This window comes from Canis lupus, chromosome X (genome assembly GCF_003254725.2).
Source record: "Canis lupus dingo isolate Sandy chromosome X, ASM325472v2, whole genome shotgun sequence".
NCBI classification, from domain to species: Eukaryota; Metazoa; Chordata; class Mammalia; order Carnivora; family Canidae; genus Canis; species Canis lupus.
In genome coordinates this window covers 20,500,001-20,524,985 of record NC_064281.1, presented here as the reverse complement: position 1 = coordinate 20,524,985, position 24,985 = coordinate 20,500,001, and the positions used below count along the sequence as shown (strand labels likewise).

General features: G+C 55.2%; 2 protein-coding genes across 2 annotated transcripts in view; one reads left to right on the top strand and one right to left on the bottom strand.

Moving 5' to 3' along the window:
* Window positions 1-2,166: 2,166 nt before the first annotated feature.
* Window positions 2,167-15,192, top strand: ARX (aristaless related homeobox). The gene is made up of 5 exons (XM_025438950.3): window positions 2,167-3,567; window positions 5,328-6,219; window positions 8,724-8,769; window positions 11,608-11,936; window positions 13,961-15,192. The coding sequence occupies exons 1-5, from the start codon at window positions 3,372-3,374 to the stop codon at window positions 14,199-14,201; spliced, it is 1,704 nt and encodes a 567-aa protein (XP_025294735.1). The 5' UTR covers window positions 2,167-3,371; the 3' UTR covers window positions 14,202-15,192.
* Window positions 15,193-21,776: 6,584 nt separating this feature from the next.
* Window positions 21,777-24,985, bottom strand: part of POLA1 (DNA polymerase alpha 1, catalytic subunit) — a 310,104-nt gene continuing 306,895 nt past the window's right edge. Inside the window, exon 37 of the mRNA XM_025438940.3 lies at window positions 21,777-23,020. Within this exon, the coding sequence (XP_025294725.1) occupies window positions 22,878-23,020 (143 nt within the window). The 3' untranslated portion in view covers window positions 21,777-22,877. The remainder of the gene's footprint in view (window positions 23,021-24,985) is intronic.

Sequence of the window (24,985 nt, the reverse complement as noted above, 5' to 3'; positions counted from 1 at the left end):
TGATTGATTTGTAAAGGCAAATGAACCTGCAAACTATTGTTTTCTAGGCAGCCCAGGAAAAATAAAGCAGCAACAACAACAGTTACAGACCCCAAAGACTAGAGGAGTCAGGAGTTGTGAATAACCAAGTACAAATGTGAAAACTATTACCACTAAAATGAAATTCCTCTGATTCGTGGGTAAAAGAAAGTGAGATGAAAACACAGTGAAGTGTCATTTTGCTGAGAGCAAATATGAAATTGGCTAACCTAAAAGTTTTTATACATACCCTATAGCCCAATTCTTACAAGTCTAGCTACTCAACAAATCAATTAAATTCTTCCTAGACATTAGAAGTATCTTTTTTGTTTGTTTGTTTTCTAAAATAACAAATAGGAAGGGCACCTGGCTGGCTCAGTCCGCAGGGAACGCGACTCCTGATCATCCTGTAGTGAGTTCAAGCCCCATGTTGGGTGTAAAGCTTACCTTAAAAAAATAAAATTAACAGATAGGATAACACATATATCCTAAACCCATATTCTGGTTACACACCATGGAGATGCCAGCAGGTTCTGTCTCCCGGTGGGTATGCTGGAAGAGTTCTCTGTTGTTTTTTAATTTAATCTTTCGGGAATAGGAAGAGTCAATTGTAGATTTTGAAGTTGGTATTGAATTGTGACAAAGATCATCTCAGGGCTGTCGGGGCCTTTCTCTCCAAAGTGAATGGCCTTCCCAGGAGCGTCCTCACTGGGGGAAGACTGGTTAGAAATATCAAAAATAAACAAAATAAAATAACAAAGCTAGTGTTTTCACACAGGTTTCCCAAAGAAACACATTATATTCCATTAATAGAATTAGATTTAATTCCAGGGGTCATTAAGTCAGAATCAGAAACTCTATGTTAACCTCCTCTTTTACAGTGGATGATTAAAATTAGAATACACCCCAGCAGAAAGTCCGACTTCTCTTTTTAAAAAAGGAGAACAGCTGCAGAAGGGGGAGGAGGGAGACGGAAGCAAAGAAATCTTCCACCGAAAGAGTTGAAACCCTGTTAGGCTCTCAGAAATGATTTGTGCGTTTGTGTCGCTTTTTGTTTAACACGATCTATTTGGGACTCAGTTTTCAGCCCACTCCCTGCGTGTGCGGAGCCGACTCTGAAGTCACGGAGCCACCCAGCAGCCGGGTCTTGCGGATTTCCGACGCAGGGCCCTCCGGGGAGGGAAAAGTGCCTCCGTTTCTCCCAGCGACCAGCCGCGGGGACACCCGGGAGGGTCCGAGGCGAGGCTGGAGCCTTGGAGGAGACGGACGCGTCCTTACAGCTGCGTCGAGCCCCGCTCGCCGGGAGTGGGCTCTCGGGGCTGGGGAGGAAATCAGCGCGCAGAGCGGCAGCTGAACGCCGAATGGGACAGTGTAAAAACTGGAACTGTTGGTGGGGATGGAAAAGGGAAGAATGCAAGAAAGGCAGGAGAAGATCCCAGGTGCCTTGGATCAGCAGGCAGGGCTTAAGAGGAAATCAAATGTCAGGGGTGGCTCAGGGACTCCTCCGTCCCCCAGCCCCGTCATCTGAGTGTAGGAAAAACTGGTGAGACTCAAAGTAAAAAACAGAAAGAGGGACACAGAGAGACATCTTTTTTCCTCTTGCCTGTAATAGTAGTAGTAATAGCGGCATGAGTATTAACATTGTTAATGTACCTATTCCCAACCCTTCATTCCCCCTCAAGTTGCGTCTCGAATTCTCCTGCCAAGCCAGCCCGATCGTTTGGCCACCCACCCACCAGCATCCAAGAGTTATGCAGATGTTTATGGCTGAAAAAAAAAAAAATCCCAGTTATGCATCCTTGTATTTTTAAATACTGACTGTAAGTGATTCAAGTATAATCCTTTGTAAAACGCTTTTCTCTTTGACACATTGAAGGGGTTGAGACCGGAAAACCCGGCGTGGATTCCCCCTCCCCGACCCCTCTCCCACCCACCACCGTCGCCCCCACCTTGCCATTGTCGGGGCCCCTGGCCGGCCCTGGAGCCCTGCACCCAGGCCAGGGGGACGTCCGTGCTAAGCCCCTCGCCCAGGTTTGACCCAATGTCAGTCCCAGCTGGTCTCGATTCCTCAGCGCTGGACGCGCAGGAAGTTGTCTGGTAAGAGCCGCGTTCACCGCAGGCTCATTCTCTTCCCTTTGCTGTGGGAGCCAGGCCCGAAGAATTCAGAATCGTAGGCGCTCACGCACGCTAGAAGCCGAACCTGGGTCCTTCGCACCCTGGAGCCCTCGGGGCCCCCACAGGTCCGCTCCCTGCACCGAGACCTGAGAGGGTCCAGCCTCGGGGTGACCGCCTAATGGAGGCGAACTTGCGGGAAGAAGAGGGAAGCGAGTCTGGGAAGAAGGGGAGCCTCCCAGACTCCGTCCGCAGTTGACACTCGCCTGTCCCGTCCTGCCCGGCAGGTGCTCTAGTGAAGGCCGCGCGCCTTCGGCACAGCTTTGTCCCTAAGGGCACTTTTTCCAGAGTTAAAGACTGAGGTGAGAGAGGTTGGGGGACGCCGCCAACCCGAGAACAATCTCTCGGCTCAGGGTGGAGGCTAACAGCTCAGGGCGTTGGGCCACAGGAGGAAAGCGAACGCCCAGACAGCAACTGTTGGCTCGCGGCCAGCACCCTGACCCCCGGGAGGCCGTCGGGCCTAACGCGGACGGCGACCTGGCGCCCCGAGATCAAGGGCTGTCCCGGGAGCGCAACCCTGGCTTTGCAAAGTACCAAGTCGGTCTGAACGCGAGCCTCAAGGCCTCGCCTCCAGGAAGCGAGGTCCTCTGGTTGGTGGAAGGGGCGCACGTCGTCGCCCAAGTGGCACCCACAGGCCTGAGATCAGAAGAAGCTAGAGCCACGGGCCAGCCCTGATGGGCTAAAGGGGAGTCTACAGGAAGAAATGGAGAACTTAGAGAATTGTTAGTTAAAAACATAAAAAAGAGGGGGAAAAAAACGGTTCGGGGCGAGTGCCCGCGTCTCCTAGAGCTCTGCCACCGCCCCCCCACCCCTCGCCGGCCTTTCCGCACTCCAGTCCAGGCTTTGCTCGGAGCCCGCAGCCCGGCGCAGCCCGGCCTCTGGCGAGAGCCAATCACAGGGCGCCTCTCAGCACGTGGAGGAGAGAGACTCCAGAGCTCCGCGCCCGCCGCTCACTACACTTGTTACAGCTTGTCCTGAGCGCGGAGAGGGCGAGCTGGGGCCGCGTGCAGGGCGGGAGCCGGCAGCCAGCAACCGAGGGAGGCAGAGAGGCACAGAGATCGCAGTAATATCCATTATAACAGCCATCTAACCCCACTCCCCAACACACCCCCATCCATCCCACCCTCCAGGAGAGGCAGCCAGCGGCCCGGCTCTCTGCGTCCAGGGAAAAAGCCCCAGCCATGAGCAATCAGTACCAGGAGGAGGGCTGCTCCGAGAGGCCCGAGTGCAAAAGTAAATCTCCAACTTTGCTCTCCTCCTACTGCATCGACAGCATCCTGGGCCGAAGGAGCCCTTGCAAAATGCGGCTGCTGGGAGCCGCGCAGAGCTTGCCCGCCCCACTGGCCAGCCGCGCCGACCAGGAAAAGGCCGTGCAAGGTAAGGCTGCGCCCGGCAGGCACCTGCAAAGAGCGCTGGGCACCGGTTTGGATGTTGGATGTTCAGGGGCCAGGGGCCTGGGGTTATCAAGCTGGAGATGGAGGAAAGAGAGAGAACAACTCCGAGGCCTGGTGCCTCAAAGAGCGGCACACGTCTCGCCAGGGTCTGTCTTTCCCTTCCCCTCAGCTTCCTGAAGCACAGGCCGTGCTTCGCTTGGGGGCGGGGGGAGGGGGGCTTAGATTCTCGGTATTGGTCTTTAGGTCGTTTAAATGCTCCGTGTGGTGGCCTTGGGGGGTGCTCTGAAGAGGGGCGACAGGTCAGAAACAGCAGGTGCCGGGTGGACCTTGTAACAACTTGAAGACAAGAACCCCTAAAGCTGTGAATAGGGGTCTCCAGGCAGAGTGAGCCTCGGTCTTTCCTCTTTGGAAGATTTCTTTATACGCGGTGTTCCCCCACCCCCCTCCGCCCTTTCTTTCTTTTTTTAATTGTAGATTACTTGTGACCTTTTAAACCCAAGCTTTGCAGAAAACATCTCCCAGGGATTACCCAAATGCTCCTTATTGTATTTGAAATGTATTTAATGTTCGGCTTCTGGGTGCTATTTTTTTTCTCTGCTGTGTTATTTTTAAAACTAGAGTTGAAATATTTCTAAGGCTTTGGGGCCTTTTTCCCCCTAAAATTAAAAATTCCAAAACAACCCGTCATTTTGCCCCGAACCTGTTACACTCAAGTTTCGCCTTGAGCTGCCCGCAGAAGTATCACAGGGAAAAAGAATGGTTGGTCTCTTTTCAAATCCAAAAACCAGCGGTCCAGCCGCAGGGCCACTGGGAAGACAGGAGCAGATGGCGAGAAGGGGCCGTTTAAAATAAAACTGACTTTTTCCTTTTCTTTTTTTAGCCTGCAGTGGCACCTGTGCCAGGCGCTTCCTCGAAGGGAAAGAGCGACCTGTGCCTGTTGTACCCCCTTATAACCCCCTCCCAGGCCTTCCGAGCCCATTTTCTGCAGGACGATTTTTCTTTGCCTTTCTGTGCAAGGAGCCCCCGGCCCCCTCCCGCTGCGGGCTGTCGGGCTGGCCCGCGCTCAGGGCCACCGGGCCACCTTCTCAGCCCCCTCAGGGGTCGCCCACGGGCAGTGCCCCTGTCGCCAGCCTGGGCCTGCGTGGCAGAGCGGCAGCCAGAGGTCGTGCGCCAAGTTTTCAGGGTGGTGGTGGTGTATTTTTTTTTTTAAGTTGTTGAATGTTTTCAGATTCTCCCCTGCCCTGAAATGGGGAAGGGAAAAAAGTGTGAGAGAGAAGAGAGAGGGAGGAAAGGGAAAGAAAAAGAAAGGAAGAAAGGAGGAGGGGAGCGAGTGGGCAAAGCTCGGGAAAAGGAAAAGGAAGGAAGGGGGAGAGGAGAAAGATGAGGAAAGGAAGGGAGAGACGCGTAGAGAAGGAAAGAGAGAAGGAAGGTAAAAATGAAAGGAAGGGAGGGAAAGAAAGGTGAAGGAAGGAAATGAAAGGAAGAGTGGGAGAGGGAAAGGAGAGACGAGAGGGACGGAGGGAGGACACAAGAAAAAAGGAGAAGGAAAAAGAAAGGGAAAGACGTGAAGAAACAGAAAAAGCCAGAAAAGTGGGGAAAGAGGGGAAGGGGGTCCGAGGCCGGGAGCGCGCGGGAGGAGGGGGCCGGGGCCTGGGGCGAGAGCGGCGCAGGGGCGGCCTCGGGCGGCGGCCCGGCGGGGACGCCCGGCTGGCCGGCGCGCTGACCGCTCTCCCTTGCCCGCAGGCTCCCCCAAGGGCAGCGGCGCCCCGTTCGAGGCTGAGCTGCACCTGCCGCCCAAGCTGCGGCGCCTGTACGGCCCGGGCGGGGGCCGCCTCCTGCAGGGCGCGGCGGCGGCGGCGGCCGCGGCGGCCGCGGCGGCGGCGGCTGCGGCCACGGCCACGGCGGGTCCGCGCGGGGAGGCCCCGCCGCCGCCGCCGCCAACCGCGCGGCCCGGGGAGCGGCCGGACGGCGCGGGGGCCGCCGTGGCCGCCGCGGCGGCGGCCGCCGCGGCCTGGGACACGCTCAAGATCAGCCAGGCACCGCAGGTGAGCATCAGCCGCAGCAAGTCGTACCGCGAGAACGGGGCGCCCTTCGTGCCGCCACCGCCCGCGCTGGACGAGCTGGGTGGCCCGGGGGGCGCCGCGCACCCGGACGAGCGCCTCGGCGCGGCCAGCGGCCCCGGTGGCGCCCCGGCGGCGGGTGGCGGTACGGGCGCCGAGGACGACGAGGAGGAGCTGCTGGAGGATGAAGAGGACGAAGACGAAGAAGAGGAGCTGTTGGAGGACGACGAGGAGGAGCTGCTGGAGGACGACGCCCGCGCGCTGCTCAAGGAGCCCCGGCGCTGCGCCGTGGCCGCCACTGGCGCGGTGGCCGCCGCCGCCGCCGCCGCCGCCGCCGCCGCCGCCGTGGCCACAGAGGGCGGGGAGCTATCGCCCAAGGAGGAGCTGCTGCTGCACCCGGAGGACGCCGAGGGCAAGGACGGCGAGGACAGCGTGTGCCTGTCTGCGGGCAGCGACTCGGAGGAGGGGCTGCTGAAGCGCAAGCAGCGGCGCTACCGCACCACGTTCACCAGCTACCAGCTGGAGGAACTGGAGCGGGCCTTCCAGAAGACGCACTACCCAGACGTCTTCACCAGGTACGAGAGCGGGCCGGCCGTGGCGGCGGCCGGCGGAGAGCGCGAGCGGGCCCGGAGGGGAAGGCGGGCGGCCCGGGGCCCCGGGTTGGGGCCGGGACTTGGCTCCCGGACTCGGCTCAGGTGTGCCCTCCCGTCGCACCCACCGCTGCTCACTAAACACTACCCACCCCCAGCCCCACCCCTCCTCCGGGTTTTAAGTTTGGACTGGGATCTCTTGCCTTCCCCAAGTCTCTCCAGTTTAATTTTTTTTTTCAAATGACAAGTTTTAGTTAGGAATGGCCTCTCCAGAGAGGGCCCGAGAGCGCCAGCTTGCAGGCGCGCGCACCCAGGGCACGTACGCCGGCCCCCAGGCGCTGCGGTGGCCGCCGGTCCCCGGCCGAGCCCCGGGCTATTTTTGGCCGCTGTGTGGTGCGCGCCCGCCACCCCCGCCCGCTGCCCCGGAGCCCGGTGGGTATCGGTTACGCTTTCGCCGTTCAGGGAAGCTGGAGCCCGCGCCCGCGGGAAAGGCCTTTCAAAAGATTCAAGTTCTGCCGTTTGAGGACTTCTGAAATAACGGAGGGGAGTCGGAACTGGGCAGGGTTTGGTGCCTGCACGTCTGCGGGGCAGCAGCCGGAATCTTCGCCTCTCCCCACTGTCCCGCCCCCCCGCAAGCCCGGCGGTGCGTTAAAGTGCGCGGGCTTGCAGGGCCGGGCCGTGATTGCCGGCAGCCCGGCCGACAGGCGACCGCGCAGCTGGGGGATTTTTCTCTTTGGACTGTCGTCCAGCCGGGGTTTCCGCCTGGTCCCGCTCCAGGTCCCTCTTGCCTGAGTGTTTTGGGGAAAGAGGTGAGATGACCGGACCCTTGGATGACTCGTTCATCCAACGTGGGGCGCTGGCCGGACTGAGGGCCTTCCCCTCCCACCCCCGGGCCACCGGCTGGGCTCCCGCGAGGAGCCAGGCTCAGGGCAAACTTCCTTCAGCTGGGTAGGAAGGAAGGGAAGGGGGTCTGCCTGGCGCAGGGCTCCTGGGGCGCGGGCAGCTCCTTCGCTCAAGACGTGTGCAGCTTTTCAATATGCATTTTAGAAGTGGAAAGCTGCCCGCCCCTTTGAACCGGAGGAGAAATCGCTGCTCAGACCTCAGGAGGCCCGAGCCAACTCTAAAGTGGTGTTGATCTGGCAAGTAATTGCCAAACTCTCTCCTAATCAGTAATGGAAAAGTGTGGATCTGATGCTGGCAGACACTAAACTTGATCGTCCCTCGAGCTAAAGTTGGTCCTCCTCTGGATCATCCCGTCCCTTCAACATCTTTAAAAAAGAACATACATTTTAAAATCAGTGTGTGCTATCAAATAGCTAACTGGCCGATCTGCCTTTTGCATTTGTGACACGTGTATTTCAACAGGAGAAAATGAGGAGGTGTCAGTTGGCATCCAGGTCTGCCCTCCTTTGGCTTCTCGGGGTGGAACCACAGTATGTGGGGGGGGCAGCTCCTCTTCGGGCTTATTTAGAGCCCCTTGGCTCAGGCAGGAAGCCAGCCTAAAGTGCCGGTTCAGATTTGCTGGTGCTCCCTGCAGCAGGGGCAACGGAAAGCACTTTAGGGAACCGAAGTTTCGGGTGTGGATGAGGGGGCCTGCCAACAGTGCAACCCTGGGTCCCAGGCTGGAGCAGCCCCCAGTCTTTCATATTAGCGGGGGTAGAGCCGATTATTCTCTGGAGCTCAGATTTTTGGTAAACAGGTCGTAAGCCATTTTACAGCATCTTAATGGTTTCCTATTTGCCTTAATTGTCGCAGTAATAACTGCAATGACGGGGTAGGGTTTCATTCAATTGACTCCCCCTGAGATGGGCAGGGTTTGTAGTGGGCACTGGAGTCAGGAGGTGCGCAGAATTTTGTTTAATCAAAAAATTACCCCACTGAACTCTTAACAAGCTTAACGTATCTCCAGAGGGTAATGGGGAGTATGACCTAAGGGGAAGAGGGAGGGAGGCGGGGAGGGGGGTGGGGGGGTGGTAGGGAGATGGAAGGAAAGGCGAAGAGCTGGAGATGGAGAGAGAAAAGCGGGAGGGGGGAGGAGGAGGGAGACTGGAAAAAATTTTAAAGGCAGAAAGACACCGAGGGCAGGAAAACAAATTTTGCATGAGTACTTGTCCCAGGTACCATTAGGACAGAACAGGCTGTGAGCATCGTGTGCGTGTTTCTTGTCTAACTCTGGCTTCAGGGAGAATGAGGGCGAATCCGAGGGCCCAGTTAGGCTTATAGACTCAAGAAGCCACCCTTGTCACTTTTGAATATAGGATGCTACAGTGTAATATCCCATCTCCAGCAACGTGTCGTAGGTTTTTGTTTTCAACCAAATAGTAGGCACTTTGGTGGGGAAGGGATCATGAGATGCCCATATGTTTGGGGGTGAGGGCAGGCAGCCAGGGGAGACCCTGACAGAGGAGGCCTGCTAGCAAGGGGAAAGTGGCTTGAGAAGGGCTTGTTGGAGCCTGATGTGACCTCCTGTCTGTGTCGCTTTCTTCTAGGGAGGAATTGGCCATGAGGCTGGATTTGACTGAGGCCCGAGTCCAGGTGAGCTGCCCACAGAGAGGGAGGAGGGAGAGGGAGAGGGAGGGGTAGGGGGAAGGGTGGGAGAGAGAGGGAGCCAATGGATTGTGGTGGGATGAGGCCCCCTTTATAAAACGAAGAGAAACAGAATCAGAAAAATAGACTCAAACCCTCATGCACAAAAAAGATGAAAATGTGAAGACCTGGGAGGTTGGAGGGGAAGATCTCTGGGTTTGGGAGCCCTGAGGAAGGGGTCCGGGACCAGAAGAGGGGTCTCAGAGTCCCTGCGCTGCTGTCAGGAGCTACCCCCCACCGCACCCCCCCCCTCCCCTGTTCCACAGCCCCTGGAGGAAACAATCGGAGGACTGACTTCTCCTGATTGAAATAATGGGATGGAGCATGGATTTGGTTGTTAGACAAATCCGCTCAGCTCCAAGCAGGTATTTGGCTGCGATTAAGTCTCCAATCGGGCTTCATAAAAGCCCACTTAGTGCTAGAACAAACAGGGCCATTTGAAGGCAAAATGCTGTTTGATTTCCCCTCCGCCCGCACAAGGAGCTGGCTAATGCTATTTGATTTCCCATTTTTTATAGCAATGAGCGCACATTGATCTAATAGGGAGCGAGTGCAATGCTATTAAAGGTGTCTGCAGCCCCATACCAGAGTGCATTTCCCAACCCGGGCCTCATAACCAAAGAGACGATCAACACTGGGCAGCCCCGATGGCCAACAGAAAACAGATGTCCCTGGGTTAGGAGCTGAGTGAATCACTTTACAGTCAAAATCAAGCGCTGATAAAGCACAATAAATTCCATATGGCTCATTTAATACACAACAGCTTCTTGCATTAGAGGGCTAATGATGAGGCCTGTCCCCTCCTTTCTGTTGACACATTTCTCCATTGTCAAACAGAGATGTGACAGCAACTCCGTATTTTCAGCTCAGGGGAACGAGTCGTGGGAAAGTTAAATAACTTTTAAAAAGACAGAGAGCGCCCCCTCCCCTTCTCCTCTCTCCCTATTCACCAGAGAAGATGTAATTAAGTGAATATGAATTATTAGAGTCCTTTCGTTTACCTTTGGGGGGCCTCAGAGGTATTAATTCAATAATGAGGAATTGCAGGGGGACATCTTGATGATTGCAGTGGAGCCGGGAGAGACGATCTGTCTGGAAAAGGTTTCCACGTTCTTTGAGGGCATTCTGCATCCACTGCCTCCTCCCCTCCTTTACTCCTTTCACTGGCATCGAGGAGTGGCGGATAGGATATTCTCGTCTAGACAGATTTGGATACACAAAAGCTGCCCACCCAGCCTGGTCCCATCGAGTCTTACCTTTTCAAGCCTCTGAATTTCCACACTAGAGTGTTTCTCCCATTCACAGATAGATTACTTGAGGGCTGTGGAATCTTACGGATGGGCCCCTTTTCAGCGGAATTTTAAATAATCGACCGGTGTGGATTCTGGATTTCTCTTGCCCTAGGTGGCTGTCTAGAAGTCAAGCCAAGCTTAGATACCAGTGCTAGTAAGACAACCTACAGTGTGTATATATCAAACACACACATACACACACACACACACACAAATTCCTCGGGGATCACTTACATTATATTTTAATATAACTCTGTATAGCCCTGGAGTTCATTCTTAATTTTTAGACTTGTGTGCAGGCATCAACCCAAGCCTAAAAATATTAATGCCTTCAGGGGAGAAGGAGCATATATTATTAGCTGTGGGTGTGATGAGCAGGTCACATAAAAATAATTTCATGCTCCTGGGAGTTATTTTTAGACCATGGTAGCTGCCACATTTCAGGTAAAGGTCTCCAGTAAAACTGCTTTCTATTAACAATTAGGAAGATACCTTGTGCTGGAAACCTCCCGCAAGCCTGGAACTGTCTTATTTAAATAACCTCTTTAAACCAAGTCCCGCAAAGAAATAAACGACCTGTTAGCTCTGAAGATGTGTGGGGTCGACAGGTAGCCTGCACCCTGATTTCTGTTTGTCCAGGGATTGCTGCATACCCGGGCCTGGCAGTCGGCGCCTTCCTGGGTGGAACCAGGCCCAGCAGTGAGCCCCTGCAGATAGCAGGCCGCCAGGCCCCAGGTTTCCTTTCCCAGAGGACTTCCCCGCTACAACGTAGACTTGTTTGCTGGGGCATTTCTTCCCTCCCTCCTAGTTTTCCCCAAGCTCCCGAATCCAGCTTAGTGCTCTTGGGTGTTCAAGAACTATTTCTGGAAAGAATAAGTGAACCGCCTCCCCGAGACCCCCTTTTCAACACAGCAGGGACTTTGCGGGCTCCTGGGTAAACCTGAAACAGGCGAAAACAGCTGATGCGCAGCAGAGGGCTGACGTGTGGCCATCTCTGGGTGGCTGCCCCCCGCCAAGAGTCACTGCCCAAGGCGAGCTTGCACATGCTGTATTTTATTCATTCCACATCAACAGCCTTATGAGTAAAGTTTTATTATCACCATTTTACAGATTAGAAAACTGAGGTTGAGAGGTTTAAGCGACGTGCCTAAAGATGCACAGTGAGCAGGTGGCAGCGGAGACGGTTAAACCTCAGTTTCCCCAACTCTAAACACCGGGGACCGCTTTCTTCCAACTTGGCAAGGAACTAGGCTATTCCAAATGTGCGCTGGAAAGGCCCTGCTCGCCCCCTGTCTCCCGCCGGCTCTAAGTTTGGGCTCCTTTTCGCGTCCGTCTGGCCCCGGGGCGGGGGGCGGCTCTGAGTCAGCCGAGGCCCCGGGGGGCGAGTGGGCGCCGGCCTCCGCCGAGGGGAGGGCGCGGGGGGGGGGGGGGGGGAGGCCCGAGCGCCCGCCGCCCCCGGAGCCCCGCCGCCGACCCGGCTCTCTCCGCCTCGCAGGTCTGGTTCCAGAACCGTCGGGCGAAGTGGCGCAAGCGGGAGAAGGCGGGCGCGCAGACCCACCCCCCGGGGCTGCCCTTCCCGGGGCCGCTGTCGGCCACGCACCCGCTGAGCCCCTACCTGGACGCCAGCCCCTTCCCGCCGCACCACCCCGCGCTCGACTCGGCCTGGACGGCCGCCGCCGCCGCCGCCGCCGCCGCCTTCCCGAGCCTCCCTCCGCCTCCGGGCTCGGCCAGCCTGCCGCCCAGCGGGGCGCCGCTGGGCCTGAGCACTTTCCTCGGAGCCGCCGTGTTCCGACACCCGGCCTTCATCAGCCCGGCGTTCGGCAGGTAACGCGCGGCCTCGGGGAGTCTGTCTGTCTGTCTCTCGCACGCACACGGCCTGGGGGCAGGGAGGAGGCCGGAGGCGGGAGACCGGCAGCGGCTACGCACGTCTTCGCTCTTTGGCCAACCCTCAGATTTAGCCAAAGAAAATACTCTCTAATTTTTTTTGCTTCAAACTGTGTGGATCTCGAAGGGAATGAGTTGGGGCCAGGAGCAGAGGGGAGGGCGGTGGCAGTGCCAACAACCGTGACGACTGGGAGTGCTCAGGGAAAGCTGTAAAAGTACCACGGAAGGCACCAGCCGCCGGGGCCATAGGTGGTCTGTGTGTAAACGTGTGCAGGTGTAGCCTGCAGAGCTGGGATGACTGTCAGCCTTTTTTTTTTTTTTTTGCAAAAATCCTTCCCCATGCTCCAAAGCCTGGCAGAGGAACACAGCTCTGGTTTCCACACGAGCCCGGGAGCCACGGGCCCTCTGGGTGCAAAGAATTCTTTCTTCTTCCCCAGACTCTAACTTCCCTGTCACTCAAGTGACCCGCTGCCAACCGTACCCCCATATGTGCAACCCCCCGACCCTCAGCGCGGCACAAGACAACGAAATAAAAGAAACAGTCCATCGTATATTATAATTCCCTTTCTTTAAGTGAACATCGAATGATGAAATAAAAAGTCTGTATTATCACCCAGACAAAGAAACAAAGGAGGGATGTATTAAGTTGGAAAGTGCAGTGAAAATAAAACTGAATGCAGCTTCAATGATCTCTCTTTGGGAGAACAAAGAAATAATAGATTCATCCAACTGCGCAGCCACTTAACAAAAATCATCTTTAGAGAAAAGTTTCAAAAAAAGACGCTAAGTAAAAGTAGTTTCATGTAACAAACCAATAAAATAAACAGCGAGAGGGCATTGAAGTGTAGTTAGTGACTCAGTTTACCAATGGAACCAGGGCATCTTACACCCTCTCCAGGCCACACTGTATTGTTTTTTCTGGGAGAACAACTTTAAGTCGTGTGTCCCCCGAAACCCACCCCCGCCCCCCCGCCCGCCCCCTTTCCCTTCCGACAAGTGACTTGTAAAAGCTGGCGAAGCCCGGCTGGAGTGCCCGACTGGGAGATTTGGGGAGGCTGCAAGAGCAGTGCGGTGGGGGGGCCTGAGGGCGTGGGGGGTGGCTGGGGGGGAGCCTCCCGCTCCCCCCCTCGAAGCCAGGTGTGCTCATTTCTAATCCTGGAAACTCCGAGTTGGCCCTGCGGGAGTTTGGAGCCAGAGCCCTGGGGGGGAAGGAGGGGGAGCGTGGGGGGTTTGGAGGGGCTCTGGCCTCAGCCGCAGGGCCGCAGTGCGGTGCGAAGGGGGTGGAGGCGCCGTGAGAAGCAATCCCGGCGCCGCCCGGAGTTGGCGGCACGGACCGGGGTCCCAGGCTTGGGGGGCCAGGCTTGGGCGTCGCCGTGCACCGCGCGCGAGGTCGCGGGGTTCGGGGGCTCTCTGGGGCAAGGGGCGGCGATGGGAGGGAGTGTCGCCGCGCCCCACGCGGGGCGGCCGGTGCAGCGGAAGTCAGCAGGCGGCGCCCCCGCCCCCACCTCGCGGTCCCGGGCTGGCGCGGGAGGGCGGCCCCGTGGGCGGAGGCGCCCCGGGGAGAGCGCGAAGTCAGCAGCGTGGGTCTCGGTGGGGCTTGATCCCAGCCCCCCCCCCCGTGTCCTCTTCTCCTTTGTCGCTCTGCCTCCCCCTCCTGGCCCTTGGAGCTCCGGCCCGAGAATTCACCCCCTTCTTAGGCGAAGCCACACGATCCAGGCGCCCGCGCCGTTGGCTTTGGGGCCCCAGGACCCGCCTGCGCCCCGGCTCCGGGCCCTCGGGGTGCCTGGCCCCTTGGCCTTGCCCGCGTGGCCCCCCGCTCCAGGAAAGGCCCCCGGGCGCCGCAGCCCCCCGCACACGCCCCCGCCGCCCCCGCGCACGCTCGCGGCCCTCGGCTCGGCTGCTGGGAGGCGGCGGCCACCGCTCAGCTCCCGAGGCCGTGACCGCGCTCTTTGCTCTCCCCGCAGGCTCTTTTCCACCATGGCCCCCCTGACCAGCGCGTCGACCGCGGCCGCGCTCCTGAGACAGCCCACGCCGGCCGTGGAGGGCGCGGTGGCGTCGGGCGCGCTGGCCGACCCGGCCACCGCGGCCGCAGACAGACGCGCGTCTAGCATAGCGGCGCTGAGGCTCAAGGCCAAGGAGCACGCCGCGCAGCTCACGCAGCTCAACATCCTGCCGGGCACCAGCACGGGCAAGGAGGTGTGCTAAAGGCTGCCCTCCTCCCTCGCGCCCCGGGCGCACCCCGAAAGGTCACCTCACTCAGCACCACTCAAGACCAAATGGAAACAGAGGACCAGCACACTCCCGAGACGGCACTGAGAGAGCGCGGCCGCCTTCGCAGCTGCCTGGACGCGGGCAAGGCAGCCCCGGCGCTACCGGACGTGGCACCTCCTCGGCCGGCTGTCCCCCGCCCCGCCCCGCCCCGCCCCGCCACTGCCAACCTCGCGCCCTCTCCAGCGTCCACTCGCTCCCGTTCTTACTTTGCTGAAAGCATCGGGGAGGTTTTCTCTCCAAGACGCCTGGTATTGAAGTTAAAAGAGTTAAAAAAAAAAAAAAAGAAAAACAAACAAAAAAAAACAAACCCAACCTCTCTCCCTCCCGGCACCCCACTTAGCTTTTTATTTTATTTCTTCCTTTAAACAGCATTTTGGCGCTCTAAGTTGATCTCCCCTGCGTGGGCCCCGGTGTGAAGCCAGGGCCAGGGAAGCGAATGAGAATCTGTAAGATAGCTAACAGTGCACTTAACAGAAAGGGGCGTCTTGTTCTTGTTCTCTTCTTTATCATACACCAACCAAGGTTTTTATATCAAACCAAAGGGAAATACTCTGCTAGAATATGGACTGTTGAAGTCACCAAACTGTGATTATTGATTCTGTACATACCATTGTTATTAAAAAAAAAAGAACAGAGCTTTGTATATTTGAAATGTTATAACGCAATTGCACTCAGCGTGGTATGGTAAAAGTTTGTCCTCCTGTAGATTCTTACTGTGTTGTAGATACGGTAGGGTTCCTAGACAAATATTTATGTACTCAAGCCCTTTATTTAACTTATTAACTGTAGAGGCTTCCGAAACCTTCAAGATAAAGGCAATGGTACAGTACTTTTGTGTAATGTGTAATTGTTATCACTTTTCCTTGCTATCTAGTGGAGAAGTGTCACGCTCAAAATAAAAAAAAAAATTATATGTTTAACAAAAGGAAGTGTGAATGCTCTGTGCGGGCGCTGAGGGGTCAGCAGAGGGGCCCCCCAGAGGCCAGGGGTGGGCCCCGGCGCCCGGCACCTCCTCGGCTTCTCCCGGCCCAGGCCCCCGGGCTGGACGGGCTCCCTGGGGGGATTCAGGTTTCCCCGCTTAGGTTAAGGACGCGGCCGCGGGGCTTCCCGCCACACCTCAGCCCGGGGCACGCCGCAGCGGGGGGGGGGGGGGCGCTGGGGGCCTGCGGGGGGTGCACCGGCGGCGGGGCTCCTGCTGGAGACAGAAGTTTGAAGCTAGCGGGGGTCTGGGGGTCTGGGCTCGGAGGGTGAGGGGAACTGTTCGTGGCAAGTGCCACGTAGCGAGGAAGTGCCGAGTCCGAGATGCCGGCGTTGGCGAGAGCTGCGAGGGGCGGGCTCCCCGGTGTGCCCGCGGGGAGGGGGTGCGCGCGCGTGTGCGTGTGCGTGTGCGAGGGAGAGGAAGGGGGAGAGGGAGAGAGAAGAGGCAGACACCGTGATGGAAAGGCGGTGAGGGGTATCCAAGTGGCAGATCTTAACTCGACAAATGTCATTACATCACTTATCCAGGCATTGGCAAATGTATACATTAAAAAAAATCTAAACAACTCGGGTTTCTTGAGGAGACCCGAGCGGATTCGCGACGTGTAACCCCGTCGGCGCCCCCCCCCCCCCCGCGCCGGGAACCGTAGCTTCTCCCTCCCCGCGGCCCCCGGGCGCCCCTCCCGGTGACCGCGGGGTGCGCCCGCCCGCGGGGGCCGGGTCTCGCCGACGCTCCCGGGGTGATGGGAAAGGGAAGAGAAGCTTAATTAGTTTCAATTTGTAGTAATTAGCGCGCCGGACCTTTGGGGAGAGGGGCGGGCGGCGGCGGGGTGGGGGTGCTGCCGCGGCGTGACTCCCGGGCGCGGGTGCCAGCCGCCCCCCCAGGCCGCGGGCCAGTCGGGCGCCGCGGGGGCGGGGGCGAGTCCCGGGGCCGTCGGGCTCCGTGCGCTCCGGCCGCGCCCTGCGGGGGGGGGTCCCCGGGCGGCGGGGGGCGCCAGTGTGCGCGGCCGACGGGCAGGTGCGGGGGCGGGCCGAGGGCGGCGGCGACTCGGGGACGGGTCAGCCGCCCGGCAGCTGCGGCGCTCGGCCGGGCTCCTCGGCTCGCCCGCCGGGCCCGGAAAGGCCGAGCGCCCGCCTGCTGGGGACGTCGGGGAGCGCGCCCCGGGCCGTCGGGGGGGCCTCGGCGACGCGCCCCGGCTCTGGACTGTCGAGGGCGGGAGCTCGAGACCAGAAGCCCGGCCTGGGGCACGGGACGCAGGCCGCCAGCCACCTTCCCTAGGCCCTGGCGCCCACGTAGACCTCACGAGTTGAACGGGCCCGGCGGGAACTTTCTAGAACGTCCCCCTGGAGATCTGAGTGCCTGAAACCTCTAGGCTCCACAGGCTGTCCTGGTGTGAAGGCCCTTCCCCTGGGATGGCCGGGGTTACTCTGGAGTTTGGAGGTGGGGATGGGGGAGTGCAGGCGAGGATTGAGGGCGTGAGGGAAAGGACTTTTTTTTTTTTTTTTTTTTTTTGCTGGTCAATATCAATTTTCCGTCGATTTTGGCTTTTTGTTTAGGTCCGGCTTTTTGTCCTCTCCAGGCTGCCAGTTGGATGGTATACGAGAAACAGTACCATTCTTCCTGTTAATGAACTCTTTTTTAAGTCATTTTTTCTCATTTGACCCTTCCATGGAGCAGAAGCAAATTGCGTGAAATTACCTCCAAGGATTACATTTATTACTGGCCAATGAGAACCCCTCGCCTTGTTTTACAAACTCTTAATCCTATGTCATTCTGATGCCGCAAACAAGCCGGGTCCCGGGCCTCCTATTCTTTCAACTTTCCCCAGCTGGAGGGACCTCATTCTGCACTTAATATTCCCCATAAATATCACACGCTAAAGACCCCCTGACTTCCAGCAAGTCCACATTAAACATGTGACATGTCACGCATGACAAACTCTGAGTATCTTTTCAAAGCAGCATTAAAAGCAAAGAAACCAATTTTCTTCTCCTTCCAAACCTCCCCAAGTGCTGAATGATGGGGATTGGAAAGAGCCACTGGAGCGTACTTAGGGGGATTTTATGAGATTTTCCAGAATGATTTAATCTTATTGTGAGCATTATTAATGAATGGCAACCCAATTTGGCCCCAATATCTGGGAACGCGGTCACAATGCTGGGAGCGGCTGACCCCCCCAACCTTAAGCAAACCTCTTCCACCGTGGAGGAGGGCATGCCGAGCCCAGGGGAGTTCAGGAGAGCCCCTGCGAAGGGGGCATGGCCATCCCCTAGCACGTCCAGGGCGGAATGCCCGCCACCTGCTTTCCCAGGGCCACCCCTACAGAGTCGGGATGAGGGGTGATTGGGAGCCTCTGTGGGAAGGAAGAGGGGAAGCCGAAAGTTAACTTGCTACATTTTCAGACAGGCCGGCCAGATCTGGATGAGGCCCTGGGAGGAAAGGCAAGGAGGGCGGAATATTGGCATAGTAGCATCAAAGGTGCCCCTGCTTTCTTCTGCCACCAACTTCCCATGGCCTGCGCGGCGGCCGTCGGGGCGGGCATCGTAGGCTTGTTGGTGGGGAAGGCAGGAGATGCGGCACTACTGGACAAGGTTTGGGACACCTCGGGACTCGAAACTCAGACTTTAGCTAAAGTCACCGGGAGCGGCCCCAGCCAGTTTCTCATTTTTTTCTCCTAGTAGCCCACTCCCCCTCCCTATTTGGGACAAACATTTATGATTACTGTTTTGGATTTGTAAAACCCAGAGACAAGGCGCCCCTGGCTCTCCTTTTCGGTTCACTGTGAGCGCGGAGATCTTACTGGAAGAGAAGGGGGGGCTGATGTCAGAGGGAAGGAAATTATACACGGGTTCCTGGAACTTGCGTTTAGAGGAAGAAATGTGTACGTGAGCATGTGTCCATGTGTATACACAACAGTGAGTGTGTGGGGATGGCGGGGGTCTTACTTGGGGCCTAAAAGGGTATTTTGGAACTCTGCGTTCCGCGGAGCAACTGCATATTTCACAGCCAGGGGCTGGCTGGCTGGGGGGCAGAGAGTAGAAAACCTGCTACCTGATGGAGGAGGGGGTAAGCATTTTTCAAAGGAGAAAGTTGTGTTGTCTCTGGACGTTATTAAATGGTCCACTTTGAAGTATACATTTTTTTCCTTTAAAGAAAAGGGAGCGATTACCAGTTATACATTAAGAAATGTCATTCAGTCATTTTTATTCATTCTCCGGAAATCTTCGTAAAAGCCTGAATCATACTTCTACAAGCAGCAATTTTGTTAATCCAGGGGGTTATTACTCTGGGCCCTTATTAGGTTCTACACCACTGCCAAGCAATCCTATAACCCTCTCAAAAGAAGTTTACCTCCCTGTTATAAAACCAGTAGTGGTATTTATACTGTGCAATAATTAGTGTATTACTTGAATCCACTAACACGTTCATTTTATCTCTGCACAAAACCTCTAGTCTGCTTATAGAAAGCTTGTGCCTCCTTTGGTGCTGGTAAAGTGGTGAAAGAGTGAATTGAAGGCTGGTTGCACTTTCTCCTTTTGCCTCGCCTTAATTCCCATCTCTTTTTGCTCTCATCCAATTAGCACAGTGTATTAAGCGGTTTATCATCTCATAGTCAGCTATTGAGAGAAACAAGGCGAGCACTTTGCAATAGAACCTGCGCTCCTTTGACACCCTCAGGTACTTACATATTCCACTGTGCTATGAATAATAGAGGAAGAATGGAGCGCTAATTCCCTCATCAAAGAATGCCTTGTCTGCTGCTTTGCTCAACAACACCATTCTGATCAAAAGAAAAGCAATAAAGCTTAGCATAACAAAACGAAACCTACTTATTAGCTTAGTGGTTAAATTAATGCAGAGCCGCTGCTATTCAAAACCAAGGTTTGAAAACAGCCTCCAACAACCTGATAATGCTGCCTTCGGGATGAAGGAATTTTAATCTGAAATTTGAGGCTGGCTCAGATGAGTTCATCTATTAAACTGCTATAAGGAAGCTCCACGGCAAACCGTTCAATTAAGAAATATTTAGGTGAGGGGCGAGAGAGGGAGAATGAGAGAGAGAGAGGGAGAGGGAGAGGAAGGCAAGGTAGCTTTAAGTTTGGGATGGGAGCACTGAATCGAGGGGCTGGGGCTCGGTGTGTTTTTCTTAAAACCCTGACACAAAACAGGGAAATTTGTTTCTGGAGTGTCCTTATCTTTGCATCTCCTACCAAATTAATTTCAACGACGTGTTTGAAAAGGTGTGTTGATGTTTGCGTGTGTTGGATGAGGAAGAGGTGGGCTGGGCAAGAGAAGGGGGTGGGGGTGGAGGGCAGTGAATTCGTCCCCGTTCAACATCCTTTCCGAACCCCCATCTGTGAACTTTTGATTAGCCCCCATGTCTTGGGCAAGAGTCACAAGGTTAACTGTGTTTCCTGGACAAATTAAAATATTGAGCATGATCTGTGTAGCATTTTCAACTTCTGGCCTCCCCCATGCCCCCAGGAAGGAAGGAGAGTGGAGAGGTAGAGAGTGGTGTCCAAGATAAATGTCCACCCTGTGTAGGCAGATCCTACCGCCTACATTCAACAGGAGAGGTGCCCTTTTCAGAGGCCTGGGACTGAAAAGAGCAGGTTTTTTTTTTTTTAGGGTATCATTTCCCAACCCAGGTAAAGGCCCAGGTAAAATTTGGCCCAGAGGTTTAGTCTGGCCCAGTGTTCAAAATTTTAAAAGATTAGTTGCCAAAGCTTAGAAATTGAGACACTTTATGGAGTATCTGGATCCCTGGCTTCTCTTGAAAACCGGATCATGTGGCCACTCTGGGCTCCATCCCTTCCAGCATCACTGAGTAACCTCTGCCCTCTTTGGACAGGACGCGCCCACTCTGGTTCAGCGCAGTCCCTGCCACTCTGTAGCGTGAACCCGGCTTGTTCCATCCGTTAGCACTTGAGCTTAAGATTCTGGCCCAGGAGTCTGTGGAGACATGTGGGTAGGCTCCCCCTCGCAAAGAAGTGGGTGGCTTTTCTGCACCGTCCCACCCACTGCCCTATCAACTGACAAAAATCAAGGAGTAGAAACCTTTCTCGGAGAAAAGTGAGTGCTTCTCCAGAGTTCTAACAGAGAGATCCACTGGAATTCTTTTTTTCCTGAATACTTATATATTTATTTATTCATGAGAGACACAGAAAGAGAAGGGCAGAGATATAGGCAGAGGGAGAAGCAGGCTCCATGCAGGGAGCCCGATGCGGAACTCGATCCCAGGACCCCGGGATCATGCCCCGAGCCAAAGGCAGCCGCTCAACTGCTGAGCCACCCGTTCCTAGAATTTTTAATCAAAGTTCCAGTTCCAGCTCTCTGTAAAATTCTCTATATGTCCCTCCCAGAAAAGCACGTTCACTAACCTGGAGTTATAGATCTGAATGAGAAAGCACCTCTGGCTGCATTAGCTATTTTGGGGGCCGTGCCATGCTATGTCTAACTTTCTATAGACCTGCTTCCGAAATAGGTCCTGCCCTCACAGTGCTTGCCAGCTAGATGCAGAGACAAGAGACAGAACAGTAAGAAGTTATCTGAGTGTCCTGGAATTTCTTGATGACCAAGTTCAGGATAACTCTCTATTTGTCTTTACCATAACCCCAGGTTCCAGAAACCAAGGAAAACACGTCTTCTCTTCAGAAAGCAACATGGGAGCATGGGCTCCAGAAGCACACATTGAAGAACCATCTCTAGAACCTTCTATGACAAAAACAGTGAAAACCACACTACTTAGTTTCCCAAAGCAAGATGGCTGCTCCCACTTGTGACAGGTCGGGGAGCCTGGGGTACCAAGGCATTAATTAACTGACAGGGGCCTGCACCCAAAGTGTCTCTGCTTAGAACCTGAATATAAGAGGGGAGAAAGTGAGGGAGAGATAAGAGAAAGCAAAGCAAGATAGAAGACAGTGTCATCTCCACTGCTTTAACAAGGGGACTCCACTAGTGTCCATGCTGGGTGACCATCCTCCTGTGGGGGGCCTTTCTCCCAGGAGCCATTGGTCTTGCTCTCCAAACATAAGACACCACTGGGCTCTTGGTTTAGCTCTTTGGTCATCTAAGTCAGTGAAGCACATGAGAAACCTTACTTCATCTCTTTTTTTTAAATTTTTTAAAATTTTTATTTATTTATGATAGTCCGAGAGAGAGAGAGAGAGAGAGAGAGAGAGAGAGAGAGAGAGGCAGAGACATAGGCAGAGGGAGAAGCAGGCTCCATGTACCGGGAGCCCGACGTGGGATTCGATCCCAGGTCTCCAGGATCGCGCCCTGGGCCAAAGGCAGGCGCTAAACCGCTGCGCCACCCAGGGATCCCTTTACTTCATCTCTTAAAGTACCCAAAGGCCACAGGAATTCTCCCAAATGTGGCTCAGGACATTTGGACATACATCACTCGGGCATCTCTGAGCTGAAGTGGAGCTGGCGGAGGTCTGGGAAGGGGATGGCCTCTGGGCATCCCTTACTCCTGGCTGCCACCTCTAGCCAACATTGTGTACCTGATAAAGATTCACTGCAACTACTTTCCTTTCAGAAAACTTTATTTAAGTAGAGAAAAAACAGTACAACATATTTTTCTTTTAGAAAAACAGGTAGACATTTGAGAAAAAAATACAGTGTACAGGGGAAATAGATTTTGTTAGTATAATCTTACCAATAATGTAAAATGGGAAGATCGCTATTCTGAAATACATATGGCTTCCGGCGAAGAGGCACCAGTGTGAGGAAATGGGAAAACAAAACAAAACAATCCCCCCCAACACAAAACAGCACCTGGGCCAATTAACCAAACCTCCTCCCAATTTCTTCTGAATATAGCACAATGATCTTTGCCCCGTCTTCTACACATTTTAAAGGAATTGTTATAGGTTATCAAATTATTTTAAATGTGTTTTCCTACTACATAAACCTTAACCTGGACTTTCTACTTAAGGGGGAAAAAAGGAATGTGAATGTAAAACACCTGTCCAGTGTGTGTGTGTGTGTGTGTGTGTGTGTGTGCACGTGCAACTTTGGAGCGATTCAATAAACAAGTAAGCTCTGTTTAATCTATTTAGTAAATGCAAGGCTTCTCTATCTCCCCCCTCGGCTACCTATATAAAAGACAAGACTGAAAAGGGCAGCCACTCCTGGAGCCAGCGGCTGGGGCAACAGTTGGGTTCAGACGGGGTTTAATTGGCGTGTGAAAAGGCAAAATGTTAGCGCTCCTACCAGGCTTCATAAATCTCTGGGGGCATCTCGGCTGAAGGCCCTGGGGCAAAGCGCGGGGTCCCTTGCATTCCAGCCACTCTCAATTAATTTCTCCTCCCTCACCGGCCCCTCCCCTAGAAATCCAGTCCCAAATCCCAAGCAGCTCGCCCTTCCCCCGCTTTGCGAAGGGCTCTAGGCCGACTTTTCAACAGTAAGGGCCAGGTTGTAATAGGAAGGTTCTTCTGACGCTCTCTGACGCTCTGACGTGGTAGGTGGGGGGCCGTGGCGGGCCGGGAACGCCCCTCCCCAGCCACACGCACACAAACAGGAGATGCAGTCCTCAAGGAAACTGATGCCGGAGAAGCAGTTTGGCGTGGAGGTGCCAGGAAGCTGGGCGTCTTCCTCCCCCCGCCCCCCCCACTTCTGGGGTTCCCTCAGGGCCTCACAGCACAGTCTGCGAAGAGTTTGCTGAGGTTCACTTCCGAGTAGCCACTTCGGGACAGGAACTGCTCTGCTGTGTTCCTGAGTTTCTGGTAGTCCTGACGAACTTTTAAGGTAAAAACCTTCTTCAACTTATCTAAAAAGAAATAAAAATAAAAGGTTTACAAGTCTCACAGGCTGCACCTTTAAAGACCATTCAGCATTTATTTGCCAAGCACTAGAGAAGAGGGTGCGGGTTCTCTCTGCAGTTCCACTTCTCGGATATCCTCACGGTCCTGTTGCTGGTCTACACCCAGGGCCAGTCCCACGCCCAGGGGTGGGGGGGCAGGTGGGACCCCTGCGGTCCTCTGTGGACGCCTTTCCTCCTTTACCCTGCCCGCCACTTCTCACCACCTAGCTGACTCGGCGCACCGAGGGACGAGGGACGGGCAGGGCCACGCTCCGCGATGCGAGCTGCAGGTGGCAGGCCTGTGTGCAGCAGCCAAGGTGAACTCCACCTGCAGCCACCACTCTCGCAGCGCTGTCGAGCATCTGCATGCAACTGCCTGCAAAGTATGGATGTGGCGGGAAATACTTTGTCTCAAGGGAAGCCAGAGCCTCTCAGAGCAAACTCCCTGGAGCAGCTGGGCCCAGTTGGCTTTCAGGCCCTCCGAGCTGTGTCCCTCTGCCGTACAAAACTCCTCTGCTCAAAGAGCTCAGTGAGGGGTAGGCTGTCTGGAGAGCACCTGTCCGTTGGTGAGATTTCCTGGTCATCGTCCACACTGTATGCCTGTGAACTCTGGGTATGACGCAGCCATTCCTGTGTTTCCTGCTGCTTCCACCCATTCCTCTCCAGCCTTCCCATTCTGCAAGGGGCACTACAGCCTGACGGCAGATCCTTCCTTTCCCTCCCCAGAGCCTGCTACCTCTACACTTGTTTAGAGGAGCAGTAGGGCCAGACGCCGAGGTCTGATCTTTGGACGATCAGGGTGATCCCTAGAGGAGGCACCCTTGCCCAGGACGCTGAAGACAACACAGTTTTGGTTCAAAGCTGCTCAGGAACCCTGTCAGGTGTTTGGAGAGGCCGACTGCAATTTTTTTAAATCCCCATTTGGTGGCTGAGGAAAGTGGGAGGTTAAGTCACTCACCCGAGGTGATACAGCTGGAAATCCGGGATCAAGAAGCGCAAGCCCAGGTATCCAGAACCCTGAGTCCACACTTGGGAGGACAGGCTCACTTGTGCACCCCCCTCACCCCACCCTGCGGTTAGGGCTCCCAGATGCGCAGGCCCCAGATGCCGGCCTGTGCGGAGCCAGGCTGCCCAGAGCCCCGGAATAGGAAAGCATCGGGAAGCAAACACGGAAGGGAGTGCACATCAAGCACAAAAAGGAAATCCCCACTGAAACAACAGAGTGACACTGAAGCCTACAAAATACCCGGAAAACTAAAGCTGGGTCTCAAGATTTTTGTTCCTTAGCTACACATTCCCATTTGTTCTCCACAACCTTTTCTAAATTACATCAATTGCCTTTCAATAAAACAACAACAAAAAGTTTTGTGGAGAGGATTTAAATGCTGAAGGGGGGGTGGAAAAAGAGAGGCGAGGGGAGAGGGGGAGAGGGAGGGGGAGGGGAGGGAAAGGGAGAGATAGATAGATAGATAGATAGATAGATAGATAAATGATAGATATTGAGGCAAGCACGCAGGCACCGGTAGCAGACTATAGAAAGACACTTGGAAAGTTCTAATTATCCGAGTCTGGGAATACACAACAATGGCCCGGAGCAGTGGCGGCCGCCTCGCCTCCCGGCAGGCCAGAGCAGCAGGCCGGCACCCGCGCGTGTGAATGACACAAGCGCAGGTGCTGACTGGGGAGCACATTTCAAGAGCTGCCGGAATAAGGAGCAGGGGAGGAAGGGAGAGGGCATCGCTCCTGATGTGTTTACCTCCTCTGCTGATGGGATATTGACTTTTCCCACCAGGTTGGTTAGAAAGGGGACTATTTACGCTGCCACACAGCAGAGCTAGAATGACAACCAGCGTCACTCGGTGCTTCTTCTTCGTAAAAGACAAGTGTGACCACCGGCATATCCCATAGCCGGTCAATACAGCCAAGGCACCA